The sequence below is a fragment of the Trichomycterus rosablanca genome, chromosome 11 (assembly GCF_030014385.1).
Source record: "Trichomycterus rosablanca isolate fTriRos1 chromosome 11, fTriRos1.hap1, whole genome shotgun sequence".
Lineage (NCBI taxonomy): Eukaryota > Metazoa > Chordata > Actinopteri > Siluriformes > Trichomycteridae > Trichomycterus > Trichomycterus rosablanca.
This window is the reverse complement of record NC_085998.1, coordinates 20,749,382-20,767,390: the sequence shown is the minus strand read 5'-3', so window position 1 is coordinate 20,767,390 and position 18,009 is coordinate 20,749,382. Positions and strand designations below refer to the sequence as shown.

General features: G+C 39.8%; 1 protein-coding gene across 2 annotated transcripts; it reads right to left on the bottom strand.

Moving 5' to 3' along the window:
• Positions 1-1,511: 1,511 nt before the first annotated feature.
• On the bottom strand, positions 1,512-16,956 carry spred3 (sprouty related EVH1 domain containing 3). 2 transcript variants are annotated; one of them, XM_063004564.1, is made up of 6 exons: positions 16,867-16,956; positions 14,535-14,700; positions 14,198-14,366; positions 14,031-14,092; positions 6,433-6,597; positions 1,512-2,637 (listed from the first exon to the last, which is right to left on the bottom strand). In XM_063004564.1, exons 1-6 carry the CDS (start codon positions 16,875-16,877, stop codon positions 1,654-1,656), a joined length of 1,557 nt encoding a protein of 518 aa, XP_062860634.1. In that variant the 5' UTR covers positions 16,878-16,956; the 3' UTR covers positions 1,512-1,653. The 2 variants fall into 2 exon arrangements, with proteins under 2 accessions (XP_062860634.1, XP_062860633.1); XM_063004563.1 differs by lacking the exon at positions 16,867-16,956 and having other exon boundaries at positions 14,535-14,752.
• Positions 16,957-18,009: the final 1,053 nt, after the last annotated feature.

The window sequence follows — 18,009 nt, the reverse complement described above, 5'->3', positions numbered from 1 at the left end:
GTACCTTCTAGCCAAAAGCATATTCAGTCAAATTAGCTATTTTAAGGTTATGATGTGTTAGGTAGCAGCTTTGAGACAATCCATGTCCCCTTAAACATACAGTATAAGCTGAGGTGAACCCAGGCAGTGTTTGTTTTTTTACTTTGAAAAGCATTCTGTAGAATTGTATATATTGTATTCATCTGAAAAAGACTTTGGTCCAGGGTAGTATCATGTTTTTCCCATAGTAAAATACAGTATATAAAATCGTAGTGTTTTTTATTTTCTATTTAACAATGACTAAATGTTTTGTTTTCAAAATCTTCAGTCTCTGTAAGTTATAGAAACAAAAAGGTCACTTTGCAGTTGATTACAATGACAAATTAGATTTTACAAAGTGCCACTATTAATAGCCAAACATTGATAATATTCATTCTACACCATTTGTTTTTATAATGTCTGAGTAATTGTTTTTTTATATATATATAAACAGATTGGGGCGGCTAGGTGGCTCGGTGGGTAGCACTGTCGCCTCACAGCAAGAAGGTCCTGGGTTCGATCCCCAGGCGGGGTGGTCCGGGTCCTTTCTGTGCGGAGTTTGCATGTTCTCCCCGTGTCTGCGTGGGTTTCCTCTGGGAGCTCCGGTTTCCTCCCACAGTCCAAAAACATGCAGTCAGGTTAATTGGAGAAACTGAATTGCCCTATAGGTGAATGTGTGTGTGTGTGTCCAGGGTGTTACTGTGTGCCTTGCGCCCATTGATAGGCTGGGATAGGCTCCAGCACCCCCCGCGACCCTAATTGGATAAGCAGTTGAGAAAGTGAGTGAGTGAGTAAACAGATTGGGCGTTATGCAGTTACCTTTTCGCATTGCCGTCCCTTGTTATAACTTTCTCTTCTTATTGTGAGGCCTATATTTTATTTTATTTGGCAGTAAACAGATTTCTAACTATTTATTTTATTTGTAATGTTAAAATGTAATATGAGGTGCCAATGTTAAGACATTTTCTATTTTGGTTTGCAATTTTAGCATACCTAACAGTATGCGTCTTAGTGCAACTTCCCCACAGCATTATTTATTCTTCATGATCAAATCAATATTTTAGCTGAACAACTGGCCCTTACTTGACTTTTTTTTCATTAAACTGCACAAACAATCCTAATAACAACATGCTCCCCAAAATTACCTGTTTAATCCTGTCTTTTTCAGTAGGTTTTTAAACTCTGTCTAGAACACTGGTATCATCTTAAAGAAGAGGTAAAATTGGACTGTCAAATTAAAAACATCAAAACCTCTTTGTGATGTAAGATATTAATAAAAAATATATGACATTTACCTTGTATTTTATTTCTAAATGTTTTCACGGCTGTGTTCCTCTAAGCATCTCATCTCGTATGGTCTAGCATCTCTTGAGCCCCTATATCAGCCAGTCAGAATTTCAGGGGTTCTGTTATCCCATCACCTGTTGGCATCACCATTAAGGGTCCAGATAAAGAAGTATGTGAATGGAATGCAGCCAAGCATCGTGGAGAAAAGGATAATTATATTTTTAAATCATAATGGTCGAATAATTCTGGCTTCACGGCTCTTTTTGCAAACGGAACACGACGTTGTGCTCCCTTTCCTCTCATTCACAATCAAAATGACCCCTCCCTGACCTCCTACCCAGCCAGTTCTCACCGCACGGCCTTGTGCTTTCCACCACAGCAGCCACATCTCTCCCCACAACGCAAACATGCACGTAGGGGTAGGTAGCAGCACATGCAGGGCACAAATAGTGACAAAACCACCAGTGCCATCCAGCGTGCGCAGCAAAGTGGGTGTGGCCTCTGGCCTATAGAGTCCTCACATGAGCAAGGTTCCCAAAATTCACCTTCGGAGTCTGACATGCAGTGATAAAGCAGGCTTTCAGCACACCACACACATGTCCACTGGTGCAAGCAGTGTAGGGCTGGGTCTGGAGCATCCCGACAGCGGCCACGACCATTTTCTGAGGCACTGAACACCGAGCGGCAGTACACACAGCGTGACGAGCAGGAGGACGATCCCTGTGGACATGGGCTGTCATCATCAGGTGAGATGGCATCTCCACCACCACTGGTTCCACTGCCTCCTCTTTTACGAGTCCGTGAATGGGGTGTGGCGAGTGAAGTATGTATGCAGCATGGTGAGGGTGAGCCTTTACCTGTGTCCTGTGGGGAGCTGCCTGTGGAAGACACTCCTGGCATAGCATTGGGTATGCAGGTTGGTGAGGAGGAGTGATGCTGGGCACCTTTGGTGTCAAGCATAACAGTGACCTCACAGCCTGTAGTGCCTATTCCAGTAAGCTCCTTCTCAAAGTGCACCACACATAGCTCTGTCTTGTCTGAACCCCCTCCGACCACAACTCCACCGGTCAGTCCCCCAACCTTGGTCCTTGTGGCCCCAGCTCGCCGATAATCCTCATAACCCCGCGAGCCCCATAAGTCCTTGCAAGGATCAATGTTGCGTAGGTCACCTTCCTCCATCAGAGTCATGGTAGGTGAAAGTGGGGACAAGGGTGAAGAGACTGGTGGTGCCAGAGGGGAGGTAGGTGGTGCAGGAGGAGGGGGAGGAGGGGCTGGAGGATTCAACACAGCTGACACTTGGGAAAGATGGTGCTGGCGGGGTCGAATGTGGACCTGTAAAAAAGCAAGTACTGTAAGTAGGAGATTAAGAATTCTGACACCTACAGCTTTTAGAAATATTCAACCCCCACCTTATTTTTTTATTTACAAAGTTGACAATTTTAGTTTAAATAAAAAACATCTAGTTCTCATAATAAATGTCCATGTGCACTATCATTCAGCTCCAAGCGTCAATACTAGGTGGAACATACTTTTGCCTTAATAACCTTAAATACGTGATTTTGGTAATAGCTAACAAGCTGCTGACATCTCTCCTGTTGAATCTTTGCCCATTCTTCTCTTGTAAAAGCTTCCAACTTATTTAGATTTGACGGCTTCCAGTAATAACCAAGATTTAATTTCACCACAGAAGGCATAACAATCCTTCTCAAAATACCCTGGTATTTCTGTGAATTCATGATGCCAGTCAAGATAGCCAGTTCCTGCAGCAGAAAAACATTTGCACATCACTGACCAACTTTTATGCTTGACTGTGGGGATAGTATCATAGATAGTGGTCATAAGCTTCAGCTTTCTTGATCCATATTGTCAAACAGTTCCAGCCTTGATTCATCACTCCATGAAACTGTGTGCCATAACTCTGCAGATACAGTGTATCACAAAAGTGAGTACACCCCTCACATTTCTGCAGATATTTAAGTATATCTTTTCATGGGACAACACTGACAAAATGACACTTTGACACAATGAAAAGTAGTCTGTGTGCAGCTTATATAACAGTGTAAATTTATTCTTCCCTCAAAATAACTCAATATACAGCCATTAATGTCTAAACCACCGGCAACAAAAGTGAGTACACCCCTTAGTGAAAGTTCCTGAAGTGTCAATATTTTGTGTGGCCACCATTATTTTCCAGAACTGCCTTAACTCTCCTGGGCATGGAGTTTACCAGAGCTTCACAGGTTGCCACTGGAATGCTTTTCCACTCCTCCATGACGACATCACGGAGCTGGCGGATATTCGAGACTTTGCGCTCCTCCACCTTCCGCTTGAGGATGCCCCAAAGATGTTCTATTGGGTTTAGGTCTGGAGACATGCTTGGCCAGTCCATCACCTTTACCCTCAGCCTCTTCAATAAAGCAGTGGTCGTCTTAGAGGTGTGTTTGGGGTCATTATCATGCTGGAACACTGCCCTGCGACCCAGTTTCCGGAGGGAGGGGATCATGCTCTGCTTCAGTATTTCACAGTACATATTGGAGTTCATGTGTCCCTCAATGAAATGTAACTCCCCAACACCTGCTGCACTCATGCAGCCCCAGACCATGGCATTCCCACCACCATGCTTGACTGTAGGCATGACACACTTATCTTTGTACTCCTCACCTGATTGCCGCCACACATGCTTGAGACCATCTGAACCAAACAAATTAATCTTGGTCTCATCAGACCATAGGACATGGTTCCAGTAATCCATGTCCTTTGTTGACATGTCTTCAGCAAACTGTTTGCGGGCTTTCTTGTGTAGAGACTTCAGAAGAGGCTTCCTTCTGGGGTGACAGCCATGCAGACCAATTTGATGTAGTGTGCGGCGTATGGTCTGAGCACTGACAGGCTGACCCCCCACCTTTTCAATCTCTGCAGCAATGCTGACAGCACTCCTGCGCCTATCTTTCAAAGACAGCAGTTGGATGTGACGCTGAGCACGTGCACTCAGCTTCTTTGGACGACCAACGCGAGGTCTTTTCTGAGTGGACCCTGCTCTTTTAAAACGCTGGATGATCTTGGCCACTGTGCTGCAGCTCAGTTTCAGGGTGTTGGCCATCTTCTTGTAGCCTTGGCCATCTTCATGTAGCGCAACAATTCGTCTTTTAAGATCCTCAGAGAGTTCTTTGCCATGAGGTGCCATGTTGGAACTTTCAGTGACCAGTATGAGAGAGTGTGAGAGCTGTACTACTAAATTGAACACACCTGCTCCCTATGCACACCTGAGACCTAGTAACACTAACAAATCACATGACATTTTGGAGGGAAAATGACAAGCAGTGCTCAATTTGGACATTTAGGGGTGTAGTCTCTTAGAGGTGTACTCACTTTTGTTGCCGGTGGTTTAGACATTAATGGCTGTATATTGAGTTATTTTGAGGGAAGAATAAATTTACACTGTTATATAAGCTGCACACAGACCACTTTTCATTGTGTCAAAGTGTCATTTTGTCAGTGTTGTCCCATGAAAAGATATACTTAAATATCTGCAGAAATGTGAGGGGTGTACTCACTTTTGTGATACACTGTATATCCAAATTCATTCTGGAATATTCCAGTTAGGGTTGGGTAATATGACTAAAAAAACTCATATCTCGATATGCTTTTGAGAAGTAGCGATATACAATACAATACAATATAATGTAAACTTAACAAAGTACAATGGCAGGTCTCTGAGCATAAAAAAAAATCCCAAAAAAGGTTCAATATTTGATAATGCTTTGCCATCATTGCAAAATGAAAGTGCACGGTAAACAGCAGCACTGCGACCCAGATCAACCACACAGCAGCATAAAAATCATAACTGCTGCTTACCTAAGCTTCTCTTCTTTAAATTGAGACAAAATCTATATCCATGTGTTGGGATAAAAAGGGATAAAATCCACTTTTGTAAATGTGTTCCTTTGTAAATATAATGTGATTTCATTATATTTTAATACTGAAACAATTACTGTTTAAGAATGAAAAAAAAATGAAAAAATAACCCAAGTACAAGACATTTTATCAAGGCAGAACAACCTTTTGGCTAAAAAGCCACTAACAAAAAGGGGGACAATAGCATATAAATAAGGTGTCCAAAATTACAGAAACAAACTAATGTTTATTTTTTTATTTATTATGATTTTAATGTCAAGTTTTACACAATTTGGTTACATTCATGACAGAAACTGTAGTTACTCATTACAAAAGATTCATCAGTTCACAAGTTTAATGTCAAACACAGTCATGGACAATTTTGTACCTCCAATTCACCTCACTTGCATGTCTGTGGGCAGAAACCAGAGCTCCCGGAGGAAACCCATGTGGACACGGGGAGAACATGCAAACTCCACACCAAAAGAACCCAGACCGCCCCACTTGGGAATCGAACCCAGGACCTTCTTGCTGTGAGGCAACAGTGCTACCCACTGAGCCACCGTGCCACCCAGCAATCATGTTGTAACCCCACTTTAGATCATACTAGCAGTAGGTTGTAAAATTTTAAGATATTATGTAGTGTTTGTATTAAGTTTAGCATTATAACTCCTTAGGGGTGGCACGGTGACTCGGTGGATAGCACTGTTGCTTCACAGCAAGAAGGTCCTGGGTTCGATCCCCAGGTGGGGCGGTCCGGATCCTTTCTGTGTGGAGTTTGCATGTTCTCCCCGTGTCTGCATAGGACAGGCAAGTGAGGTGAATTGGAGATACAAAATTGTCCATGACTGTGTTTGACAAATAAACTTGTGAACTGATGGATCTTGTTTAACAACTAACTACAGTTTTTGTCATGAATGTAACCACGGTGTGTAAAACATGACGTTAAAATCCTAATAAATAAATATAAATCCTTATTTTCTTTGATAGGTTGAATATTTCCGATATCAACTCTATAATGATCTCTGCAGATAACTGTCATGTCAACAGTTGCCAAAGATTAAATAAAGCAGAATTTTTAAAAACACAAACCACCATGTTACTGCCTCCCATTAATGAAATATTTTGTATGACATACATTTCTGTAAAACTGTGATTCGTAACTGGGACATCTGCAGTAATAAGCTTTAAATTAAATTAGTTTGAATTTTAAAAAAGGTGAAACAGCAATACCTGAACAGCAGTCTGGGAGGTGATAGCATGCCCTTCCCCATACCCATACTCCTCTGCTGAAGAGCGCACAAAGCAAGTAGAGGAGGACTCACTAGTTACTATGGTGATGGGCTTGGGCAACATCTCCTTCCTGCTGTTCGAGGACGACTCACTGCCTGTGTGAGACTAAGACAAACTGCAAGTCATCAAACATGCAGTACCAACTAGCCCTAATACTAATAATGTGCCTCATATCATACAGGCCTAGCACAGAATTCTTCCATGTTTTAAAAGGACCAACTGGACAAACAATAGGCAATAAATGAATGCTTCAGTATTGGAAATCATCATTGGTACTACCGAAACATGCAGTATAATGGTTACTCTATGTTTTAAAACATAACAAACAACATGTAAAGTAAAGTACATGTAAGCAACACATCAATTTAACCAGTTCCTATTAAGGTCGAAGTAAAGCCATGTATATTAGGTTATCAGCTAAATGGGTTGTACAAGATTAAAGTGTCGTACTATTTACATTTCCAACACAAACTGGTAAAATACTTCACAATAGTACTTTTCATTTGTTTAAAAATCTGTTTAATTTGAGGTTGCTAAAGTGGGAGATGAGTATATTGTTTGACATTTCTCATAAAGAATACATACAATAGATTCTGAAAGTATTCAAACACCATTACTTTTTGCATACTTTGTGTAATCCAACTTTACCAATCAATCTGCACTTATATACCAATAAAGATTTCAAGTGAAAAACAGGTTTTAGTGTTTTTTTATTATTAATTATTAACTAAAATACTAATATGAGTTCATAGTAGCTAGCGAAATTGTTAACATTAGTCAAAAGTGACCTTATGTAGCTGGACATACTCAGTTGCTTAGCAACTGTTTGGTTTTAACTCCTTCAGCGTCAGGCATATTGAGTGTTTGATTTCCCATGTGAAAAGCACAAATTCACAGGCTCAATTTAAATGCATTAATGCAGGTGTGAGTTTCAATACATTTCAAAAAACTATAAAACGTTTTTTATTTAGTCATTATGGGTGATTAAAGGTAAATAGATAAAGGAAAATGTGGCTGGAGTATAGAAGTACAGTGTATAGACACTGGAACCTGGCTGGTTGGACAGATGATTCCAAAACTCTAAGCAATTAGACCACACCTAACCCCTCCCCAATCCTTGTAAATAGGATAGCCTCCACTCCTCTGGGAGGTTTTTTATATTTTGGAGTGTCTGTGAAAATCTGTGCTCAATAAAAGCATTAAAAAGCATTTAAAATTTGGATTTTATACATATGTTAGCAATAGATGTGTAAAAACTCAGTAATTAGGAAGGGTTTTCACATACTTTTTGGCCAAACATTGTATGTCATCTGTGGTGTACTGGTAATATTCATGTTGTTTACATACTGCATAATACTGCATACTAGGATTTGGGGTTTATAATGAGTAGTATGCATAGATTGACATTTTGCTCTTACTGTAGCATGAGAAAATGATTGAAATGTTTAAAAACAATGTACCTGAAAGAAAGATTGGAAGGGATTTGCATATTTCTCCCTCTACAGTGCATAATATCATTAAACGATTCCAAGAATCGGGAGGAATTTCAGTGCGTAAAGGCCAAGGGCGCAAACTTAAGCTGAACACCCGTGATCTTTAGTCCCTCAGATGGCACTGCATCAAGAACCACCACTCAACAATAGCTGATATAACCATATGGGCAAGGGATTACTTTGGCCAACTTTCGTCAAGCACTACAATGCGGAGTTACATGCACAAATGGCACTTCAAACTTTAAAAAGAAGCCATATGTTAACCATGTCCAAAAGCGGCGTCGACTTCTCTGGGCTTGGAGGCATCTAGGATGGACCATAGTGGAAACGTGTATTGTGGTCAGGTGAATCAGCATTCCAGGTCTTTTTTGGAAAAAATGGACACTGTGTGCTCCCAACCAAAGACGAAAAGGACCATCCAGACTGTTATCAGCAACAAGTCCAAATGTCAGGGTCTGTCATGGTATGGGGCTGTGTCAGTGCCCTTGGCAAAGGTCATTTACACTTCTGTGATGGCAGCATTAATGCAGAAAAGTACATTGAGATCTTAGAGCAACATATGCTGCCTTCAAGACGTCATCTTTTCCAGGGACGTCCATGCATTTTTCATGCTGTGGAAGAAGAGGGTACGGGTACTGGACTGCCCTGTCTGCAGTCCTGACCTGTCCCCAATAGAGAACGTGTGGAGAATTTTGAAATGAAAAATGCGACAACAACGACCCCGTACTGTTGCACAACTTAAGACGTGTTTGCAGGATGAATGATTCAAAGTAAAAGCTGAAACACTAAATCACTTGCCAAAAACGTCTTTTAAGTGTGGTGAAAAGGAATGTCTACATTACAAAGTGGTAAATGCTTTACATTTTTTTTTGAATGTGTTGTAGGCCTGAAATGCAGGAATGGATGTTTATTAATAAATGAAATGAAGTTGAGCAGACAAAACATTGAATATCTTAGGTTCATCCTGTCTGGAATGAAATAAAAGCAAAAGTAAATGTAAGGAACACTGCATTTTTTATTTTATTTGCATTTTCATGCTGTCCCAACTTTTTCTGATTTGGGGTTGTACTTCTAAAAGTGCATACCTAGGACAACTAAGTGGATCCTCGACCAAATCAAACCTAACCTCTCACTCAAAGCCCAGCTAACCAAACTGAAGCTTTCTTATTATAGACACATTATAAGAAGAAAAACAATTATGCTCGGAATAGTTAAAAGTAAAAAGAGGACAAGAACGGTCAATGAGAAGATGGGTGGATACAATTAAATGAACAATAAATCAGCCTGCAGAAAAAACTATCCATATGGTAGCCAGGATTCGTACATAATGAAATATAATAGCATATTGTAATTAATGGTGTTGATGGTTTAGATTACTGAAAGGATGGTGCATTGGTAGTAGCCTGTTTTTTCTGTTATGCATTTTTGTGTGCAAAAGTATGTAGTTATAACTTTTATTTGATTGCACTATATACACTTAATGGACAGTATGTGGGCACCTGACCATAATGCTGTTAGACATCCCATTCCAAAACCATTATTACAGCGTTATGTAGTATATGCATTAATATAGAGTTGCCCTGCCCCACCACCCCTCCCTGTTTAGGGCAATAACAGCCTCCACTCTTCTGGGCTTTCCAAAACACTTTAGAGTGTGTCTGTGGGAGTTTGTGCTCATGCAGTCCAAAGAGAATTGGGGAGATTGGGCATTGATGTTGGAAAAGAAGGCCCTGGGCCCTGTTCAAATTCATCCAAAAGGTGTCCATTGGGTTTGAGGTCAGAGCTCTGTACAGAGTTTCTTTAAACCATCTCCAAACTGCTTCCACAAAATATAAAAGCAAATAATTTATTTAATATAAATGGTTTTATACACTATTATAGCAATAGATGTGGCTAAAACACCTGAACTCCAAAACTGTGATAAGAAACTGTGATGAAGTGCCCACATACCTTTGGCCATGGAGTGTAGCTATTATTATTTTTCATAAATAATTTAAAAGCAGAACCATTATTAAAGACAAAGTCAATTATTATAGTTTACTAAAGATGCCATAAAATCTATTTGTAAAAGTGTTTTAGACATTGGTCTTTTACATCTGGCATAAAGCAAACAGCAATCCACAATAAGGTCATACCAACACTCAAACATGATGGTGGTAGTGTGATGGTGTGAGGATGCTTTGCTACTGGGTGTGGGTGACCAACTCTAATTGATAGAACCATGATTGCTGCTCTCTACCTGAAATTCCTAAAGGAGAATGTCTGTTTTGTCTGCTCAACTTCATTTCATTTATTAATAAACATCCCTTCCTGCATTTCAGGCCACATCCATTTACCACTTTGTAATGTTGCCATTCCTTTTCACCACACTTAAAAGACGGTTTGGCACAGAGGATACCAAGCGATTTAGTGTTTCAGGTTTTATTTGGTCCCATTCTTCGTGCAAACACGTCTTAAGATGTGCAACAGTACGGGGTCGTCATTGTCACATTTTTTGTTTAAAAATTCTCCACACATTCTCTCCACAGGTCAGGACTGCAGGCAGGCAAGTCCAGTACCCGTACCCTCTTCTTCCGTAGCCATGCATTTGTAATGTGTGCAGCATGTGGTTTTGCACTGTCTTGTTGAAAAATGCATGGACGTCCCTGGAAAAGATTACGTCTTGAAGGCCGCATATGTTGCTCTAAGATCTCAATGTACTTTTCTACATTAATGTTGCCATCACAGAAGTGTAAATGACCTTTACCAAGGGCACTGACACAGCCCCATACCATGACAGACCCTGGCTTTTGGACTTGTTGCTGATAACAGTCTGGATGGTCCTTTTCGTCTTTGGTTCGGAGCACAAAGAGTCCATTTTTTTCCAAAAAAGGAATGATGATATATCTGACCACAGTACACATTTCCACTGTGTGATGGTCCATCCTAGATGCCTCAGAGCCCAGACAAAATGACGCCGCTTCTGGACATGGTTAACATAAGGCTTCTTGTTTGCACAGTCAAGTTTTAAGTGGCATTTGTGCATGTAACTCTGTATTGTAGTGCTTGACAAAGGTTTGCCAAAGTAATCCCTCACCCATGTGGTTATATCAGCTATTGTTGAGTGGCGGTTCTTGATGCAGTGCCGTCTGAGGGACTGAAGATCATGGGGCTTCAGCTTAAGCTTGCACCCTTGGCCTTTATGCACTAAAATTCATCCCAATTACTTGAATCATTTAATGATATTATGCACTGTAGAGGGAGAAATATGCAAATCCCTTCCAGTCTTTCTTTGAGGTACATTATTATTAAACATTTCCATAATTCAAAGACTCAGCCTTTCCTGGATGCTGCTTTTTTACCGAACCGTGATTACAATCATCTGTTGACATCACCTCTTTGGAATCACATCATTATTTAGTTTTTTCACCTCATTACTAGCCCTGAATTGCCCCCGTCCCAACTTTTTTTGGAATGTGTTGCAGACCTGAAATGCAGGAATGGATGTACATTAACAAATGAAACCCAGTATCTTGGGTTCAGACTGTCTGCAATCACAAAACATCTAAGTAAATGTAAGGAACACTGCATTTTTATTTCATTTGCATTTTCCATACCGTCCCAAATTTTTCTGATTTGGGGTTGTAAAAGCAATTCTGCAGCCAGTCATTGCATTTCAGAGAGACTCTTTTTTATCTTTTATAATTTTTTACAAATTATATATGCTCTCCTTATATTACATTTTGTATAAGGATCAGAAATCATTTAGTGTGAAACAGACCAAGGAAATCGAGGGGGAATACACATAGCATTACTTCCCTATTACAGGTTTGTCCAGTACAAAGTTGGGTAAAAGTTTTAGGGTTTGTGCTATGTTTACGTGTTGTCATAAACTGGGAAATATGGATTATACGACTGGAAAATTGCACTGAAATGGGATGTGGAAAACTCTGTTTCAGGTTTATGAGATGTGTATGTCACAAACCTGAAAATTGCTTATTTATTCATTTTTCTGGTCAAATTCCCAGTGGGTCAAGTGTGACCTGGAAATAAACCATTGATAGGGCACTATTTTATTAACTTGGGACTATTAAGAGTAGCCAGTTGCATATTTTTACAAAGTGATATAAAGCGATATAAATTCATTTAAATAGAAATCAATGCAGCACTATTTTTAATCATAAATAAAACTGGCGTTGCTTATGCTTTCTTGTTATTGACCCTATATATGTAAATTATTGTCCCTAAATATGTAAAATATCCTTTGTCTTAAATATGTCTTTCATGCTGTCATGCTTGGAAGGCCCAGTGACTTTGACCATGTGGTTACCACTTTGAAAGATCATAATTTACATCCACAAAAGAATGTCTCAAATGTCATGTGACTCACCAAGCTAGAAAAAGGATTTCAAAACTACGCCAAAACAAACACCCAGGCTAGCATGTTGCTTAAGAAAGTCAGAAAATATTTTACTAAAAGCATTAATCTACCAAAACTTAATGGCATTTGAAAGTTTTATGTTCAAAATAATAGGTAAAAACTGCTATCAAGTAAGCAACAGTGACAGCCAAAGTCCAACCCTATCCTGCTCTGCCATCATCCACTTTTTGGCCCTTTATTTCATTTGTTAATATGCATCTATTATTGCATTTAAGACCTGCAACACATTCCAAAAAAAGTTGGGACGGTAAAGCATTTCCCACTTTGTAACATTGCTATTCTTTCTAACAACACTTAAAAGACATTTTGGCACCAACCAGGATACCAACCAGTAAAGTGTTTAGATGTTATTTTGTCTTAAGGTTTGCAACAGTATGAGGTTTTCATTTTTCATTTCAAAATTCTCCACACGTTCTCTATTGGAAACAACACAGGACTGCAGGCAGGCCAGTCCAGTACCCGTACCCACTTTTTCCACAGTAATGCCTTTGTAATGTATGCAGCATGTGGTTTTGCATTGTTTTATTGAAAAATGTATGGACATCCTTGAAAAGATGTCGTCTTGAAGGCAGCTCCAAAACCTCAATGTACTTTTCTGCATTAATCCTGCCATCACAGAGGTGTAAGTTGCCTTTGCCAAGGGCACTGACACAGCCCCATACCATGACAGACCCTGGCTTTCAGACTTGTTGCTGCTAACAGTCTGGATGGTCCTTTTTGTCTTTAGTCTGGAGCACAGTGTCCCTTTTTTTCAAAAAAGACATGAAATACTAATTCATCTGACTACAATGCACATTTCTACTATGAGATGGTCCATCCCAGATGCCTCGAAGCCCAGAGAATTCTACACCTCTTCTGGACATGGTTAACATAAGGCTCATTTCTCCACAGTAAAGCCAAAAAGTGGCATTTGTGAATTTAACTCGGTATAGTAGTGTGGAGGTAATGGCAAAGTTTTGCCAAAGTAATCCATTGCCCATGCGTGTATATCAGCTATTGATGAATGACAGTTCTTGTTGCAGTGCATTCCAAACAAGTTCAAACAACAAATCCAAAAGCCAGGGTCAATCATGGTATGGGGTTGTGTCAGTGCTTTTGACAAAGGTGATCTTTGCTCCTCAATAACTCAGCCTTTCATGGATGCTGCTTTTGTTCCAAAGAATGATAATAATCACCTGTTGACATCACCTGTTAAAATCACATCATTATTTAGTTTTTTTTATCTCATAACTATCCCTAAAATGCCCCTGTCCTAACTTTTTTGGAATGTGTTCCTGGCCTGAAATGTAGGAATTCATGTGAATTAACAGATTAAATGAAGTTGACCAGAGAAACATTAAATATCTTGGGTTCAAACTGTTTGCAATAAAATAAAAGTCAAAGTGAATGTAAGAAAAACTTCTTTCTCAGCATGTCAGTAGCTCATTTCTGTTTTTACCAATCAAAAGTAATTATATATGGAGTAACACTAATGGTAAAAATGCTCACACAAAAGTACAGCAGTTAGGAAAATAGAATGTATGGTGCAGAATTTCTATGGCATAGTGTAATACCATTTTAAACAAAGCCTTTCAGCTAGCAGATGTGTTACCAAAAAAAATGAATGAAGTAATATAAATACTCACAGCTTGACCATCATCTTCAGTGTCTCCCTCTTCTGGTGTGGAGGAAGAAGGTGACTCTGAGCCTTAAATTGAATGAACACAGACAATAAGATTTGTAAAAGGTGATATCCCTGTGTCCTTACAAATTTTATTTTAAATCCTAGTCCCCATCTAAGCTTCTGTGTTACCTCTGTCAATTTTGTCAATGACAGTTTGAAGACCTTTCTCAAATGAGATGGCATCAGCTGGACTCTGGAATGTTAGGCCAAACTTCTTCTCTTCCACACGCCAGTGATGAAAGATGGGGTTTACCTTGTTGTATACCAAACCCTTCTGGATGGTACATTCCAGCACAGGCTACATAAAGAGAGAAAGGTCAATGTGTGTCTCTGAATGAGCTGGTACTCTGACAACACATATCTCCCCTAATTTGCACGTCTTGATTAGACAGGTCAAAATTATTAGCAAGATTTAATACATTTCAAAACAGTCATGACAGGCATGAACACACACGCACACACTCACTGCTCGATCACGCAGCCGCTCTCCACGAATGACATACTCCTTCCGTCCTCTGCTTTCCGTGCTCCTCCCTTTACAGATGATTATGTGGCTAAGGCCACCACCTCCAAGGGGCACCCAGCCACCACTAGAGTCGTCACGTGTCATCACCACAGCTCGGACACGCACACTGTTAGGGAAGTGTGAGGGCACAGGCTTATTTAGCGTCACAAGCATTTACATACCTAAACAACCTAGGTATACATACATTCATATTTCCCTCACACAAACACCAAATTTAAATAAAAATAGGTACTGTACATATTTTAACATTAAATGTAAACATTAAAAATACATTAAAGGACCTGGCTGAAATACCACAGTGTTTGTGTGCAACAAAAAGGCACAGCTTTAATTGGAACATTTATGCCCAGGCTATGATCAGCTTTACAATGCAAATTTGAACAGAGATACGATTGTGTCAATGATAGGAAGTTGCGCCAGGTTTAATGGATGGTCACGTGGGCGAGGTAAACGTATTCTCATTACGGGAGTAATAGGGGAACATAAGAGTTATGCGTGGTATGGTTGGGTTGAAGCAAGGTTAAAAAAATGAATGAAAAACTGTTAATGTAAAACAAGCAAAATTAAAACAACACTTAATGGGATAAGTTGTTGACATATCATCATATACATATATATATATATATATATAGATAGATAGATAGATAGATAGATAGATAGATAGATAGATAGATAGATAGATAGATAGACGGACGGACGGACGGACGGACGGACGGACGGACGGACGGACGGACGGACGGACGGATATGTAGATAGATAGATAGATAGATAGATAGATAGATAGATAGATAGATAGATAGATAAATCAACGTCCATTTGCTGAACATGGGCCAGTTTTAAATAAAAAGCAACATTAAAGCCTAATTTTGCCCAAACCAACAAGGCTATATATATATATATGTGTGTGTGTGTGTGTGTGTAGATAGATAGATAGATAGATAGATAGATAGATAGATAGATAGATAGATAGATAGATAGATAGATAGATAGACATGCAGACAGACAGACAGATAGATAGATGCAGGCAGGCAGACAGACAGACAGACAGACAGACAGACAGACAGACAGACAGACAGATAGATAGACATGCAGACAGACAGACAGATAGATAGATGCAGGCAGGCAGGCAGGCAGGCAGACAGACAGACAGACAGACAGACAGACAGACAGACAGACAGACAGACAGACAGACAGACAGATAGATAGATAGATAGATAGATAGATAGATAGATAGATAGATAGATAGATAGATAGACGCCCATTCGCTAAACATGCTGGGCCGGTTTCTAAATAAAAAGCCACATTGAAGCCTAATTTTGCACAAACCAACAAGGCTACTTTGGAACCAAATACACAAAACCCCAATAAACGTGAAGCATTACTCGCGTAAATTAAGGTCTGTCAACATTGTGTTGTACCAATTACTGTATGACACTACGTTCTTTTCTCCGCCTATCGTCAGCACACATCAGCATTCACTCGCGCATCCAGACATCCACTGTTTTATGAATGGAATACAACAAATCAATCGGATGAAAACATATGCCATATCAGAGGGTATATATAAAAAACACGCAATGGTTAGGAAGAGGAAAGATGAGTTGATGCAAGAAGAGATGAAGGAAGCAGTGGAGGGGGGGGGGAGGGTGCGACATAAGGGAAGGAAGAAGAGGAGGGGTTGAGGAAGAGGGGGAGAGAGAAAAAAAATCACATTTCATTCATAAAGTTTGGCTTTAAAAATCATAATGAAACTCTATGCGCGTTGATAAAATTCTTAAGGAAGTCACCCCTCTCCCTTTCGAATACGCTTCATTGGGATATCTGATTCGTTACGCGATGTTTGTCGAAAACACGCCATATTTTGTTCTTCTTTTCACCCATTACATTAACACTTTTTTACTGGCATAGGCTATTACTTAGATTTTTTTTCTACATTTTCTGAGCAAAACATGACGCTGCTCATTGAATACTAAAAAAAGTGAAAGAATTGCTTATTTTGATGCATTGGACGTCTCTTGTAAATACAGTGCTTTGCTATTGAGGCATATGTATACACATTATTTGCGTATTCAAATACCAGGCCTAAATATTTCGTGGACCTATAGTGTGTGCATACTGTTGATAGCTACAGCTACATGTTTTTACATCTACATCAGCTGTTAGCGCACACAGCTCGTGTAACCGTCTCAGTGGTGGTTCAAATGCATCCGCTTCACATCCCATCTTTTCAGTGATCTGTAGTGTTTAGTCAAATAAAAATGTAAGGACTTACTCGCCCTCCATGGCTCGGTGTTGCACGCCGTTTCGAGCTGGCTGCCCCCGGTCTCCTGTCTTTTTTTATTCCCCTTCTCACCAGAACGCTCTCTCTCTCTCTCCCTCTCTCTCCCTCTCTCTCTCTCACACACATACACACGCACAAGCACGCACTTACGCACGCTTCAACACCCACTCACAATCTTTCTCAAATGCGCTACTGCTTCTCATTGTCTTATTTTTTTCTGATCACCTTTATATCGTTTCCTTGTATCACGATAGACTGTAAGATGCAGCAGCCATTTTCCGCTGGCAGCGGAGGCAGAAATCTTCCTCTCTCTCACGCCCCCTCCCTCTACGTTTCCTTTCCTCGTATTCTACCTGCCGCGTTCTTTTCTGACCATCGCAACACCAAAAAAACGCACACACACCAACATGGCATCTATAAACAATTAAAACCATCCAGAGTCGGTTTGGAATAATATGTTATACAAAACGCACAGATATTTCTGAGCTACATTATAAACTATTACTAATTATTACTATTACTACTATATTACTAAGTAATACTGTAATCTCTTAAACCGAGCATAGGTTATAATCATCTGGAATTACTGCGCACAGTTCAGTACCTTGGACAGCTCTTTTGCGACTCCCACTTTTCACGACGCAGAGCTGACGGAGCCATGACAGAACTCTCACTTGTTTCCACTGGTCCGTCTCTCCATTCATTTACAACTTCCATTCATGTTCACCAAGAGTCGAAGCAAATAACACTCCATTGATAAACACTGATAAACACATTTCTTGTGAAGAGATTTTATTTCTCAAATGGCTGATGTCTAAACATGTACATTACGTTTCTATATGATCTGTTCTTTGTAATTAAACATTAGCACAGCGTGTCCTTTATTCAGCCAAACAATACAATTCTCCAAGCAGCCTGTTTATATCATATAAGGCTTGTTTTTATTTTAATGTCCATATGTCCAAATGCTGAGTCTTGTTTAAAACTCGTTGTCGAGTAAACTGAAAAGTATGGATTAATTAGAGATGTAAAGAAACAAGATAACAAGTCCAAACCACAGGTTTTCAGTTTTAGGGTACAGAAATGATTATTTACATTTACAAAGGTCTTTAAATATGTGTAGCTATGCACTCA

Excerpts from the sequence above, each read along its gene's own strand:
- spred3 (XM_063004563.1), bottom strand. The coding sequence starts at position 14,747 with ATGCTTGTGACGCTAAATAAGCCTGTGCCCTCACACTTCCCTAACAGT. Across the intron at positions 14,367-14,534 it reads AGCGGCTGCGTGATCGAGCA|CCTGTGCTGGAATGTACCAT; the intron begins GTGAGTGTGTGC and ends CTCTTTATGTAG. Across the intron at positions 14,093-14,197 it reads CATTGACAAAATTGACAGAG|GCTCAGAGTCACCTTCTTCC; the intron begins GTAACACAGAAG and ends ATTCAATTTAAG.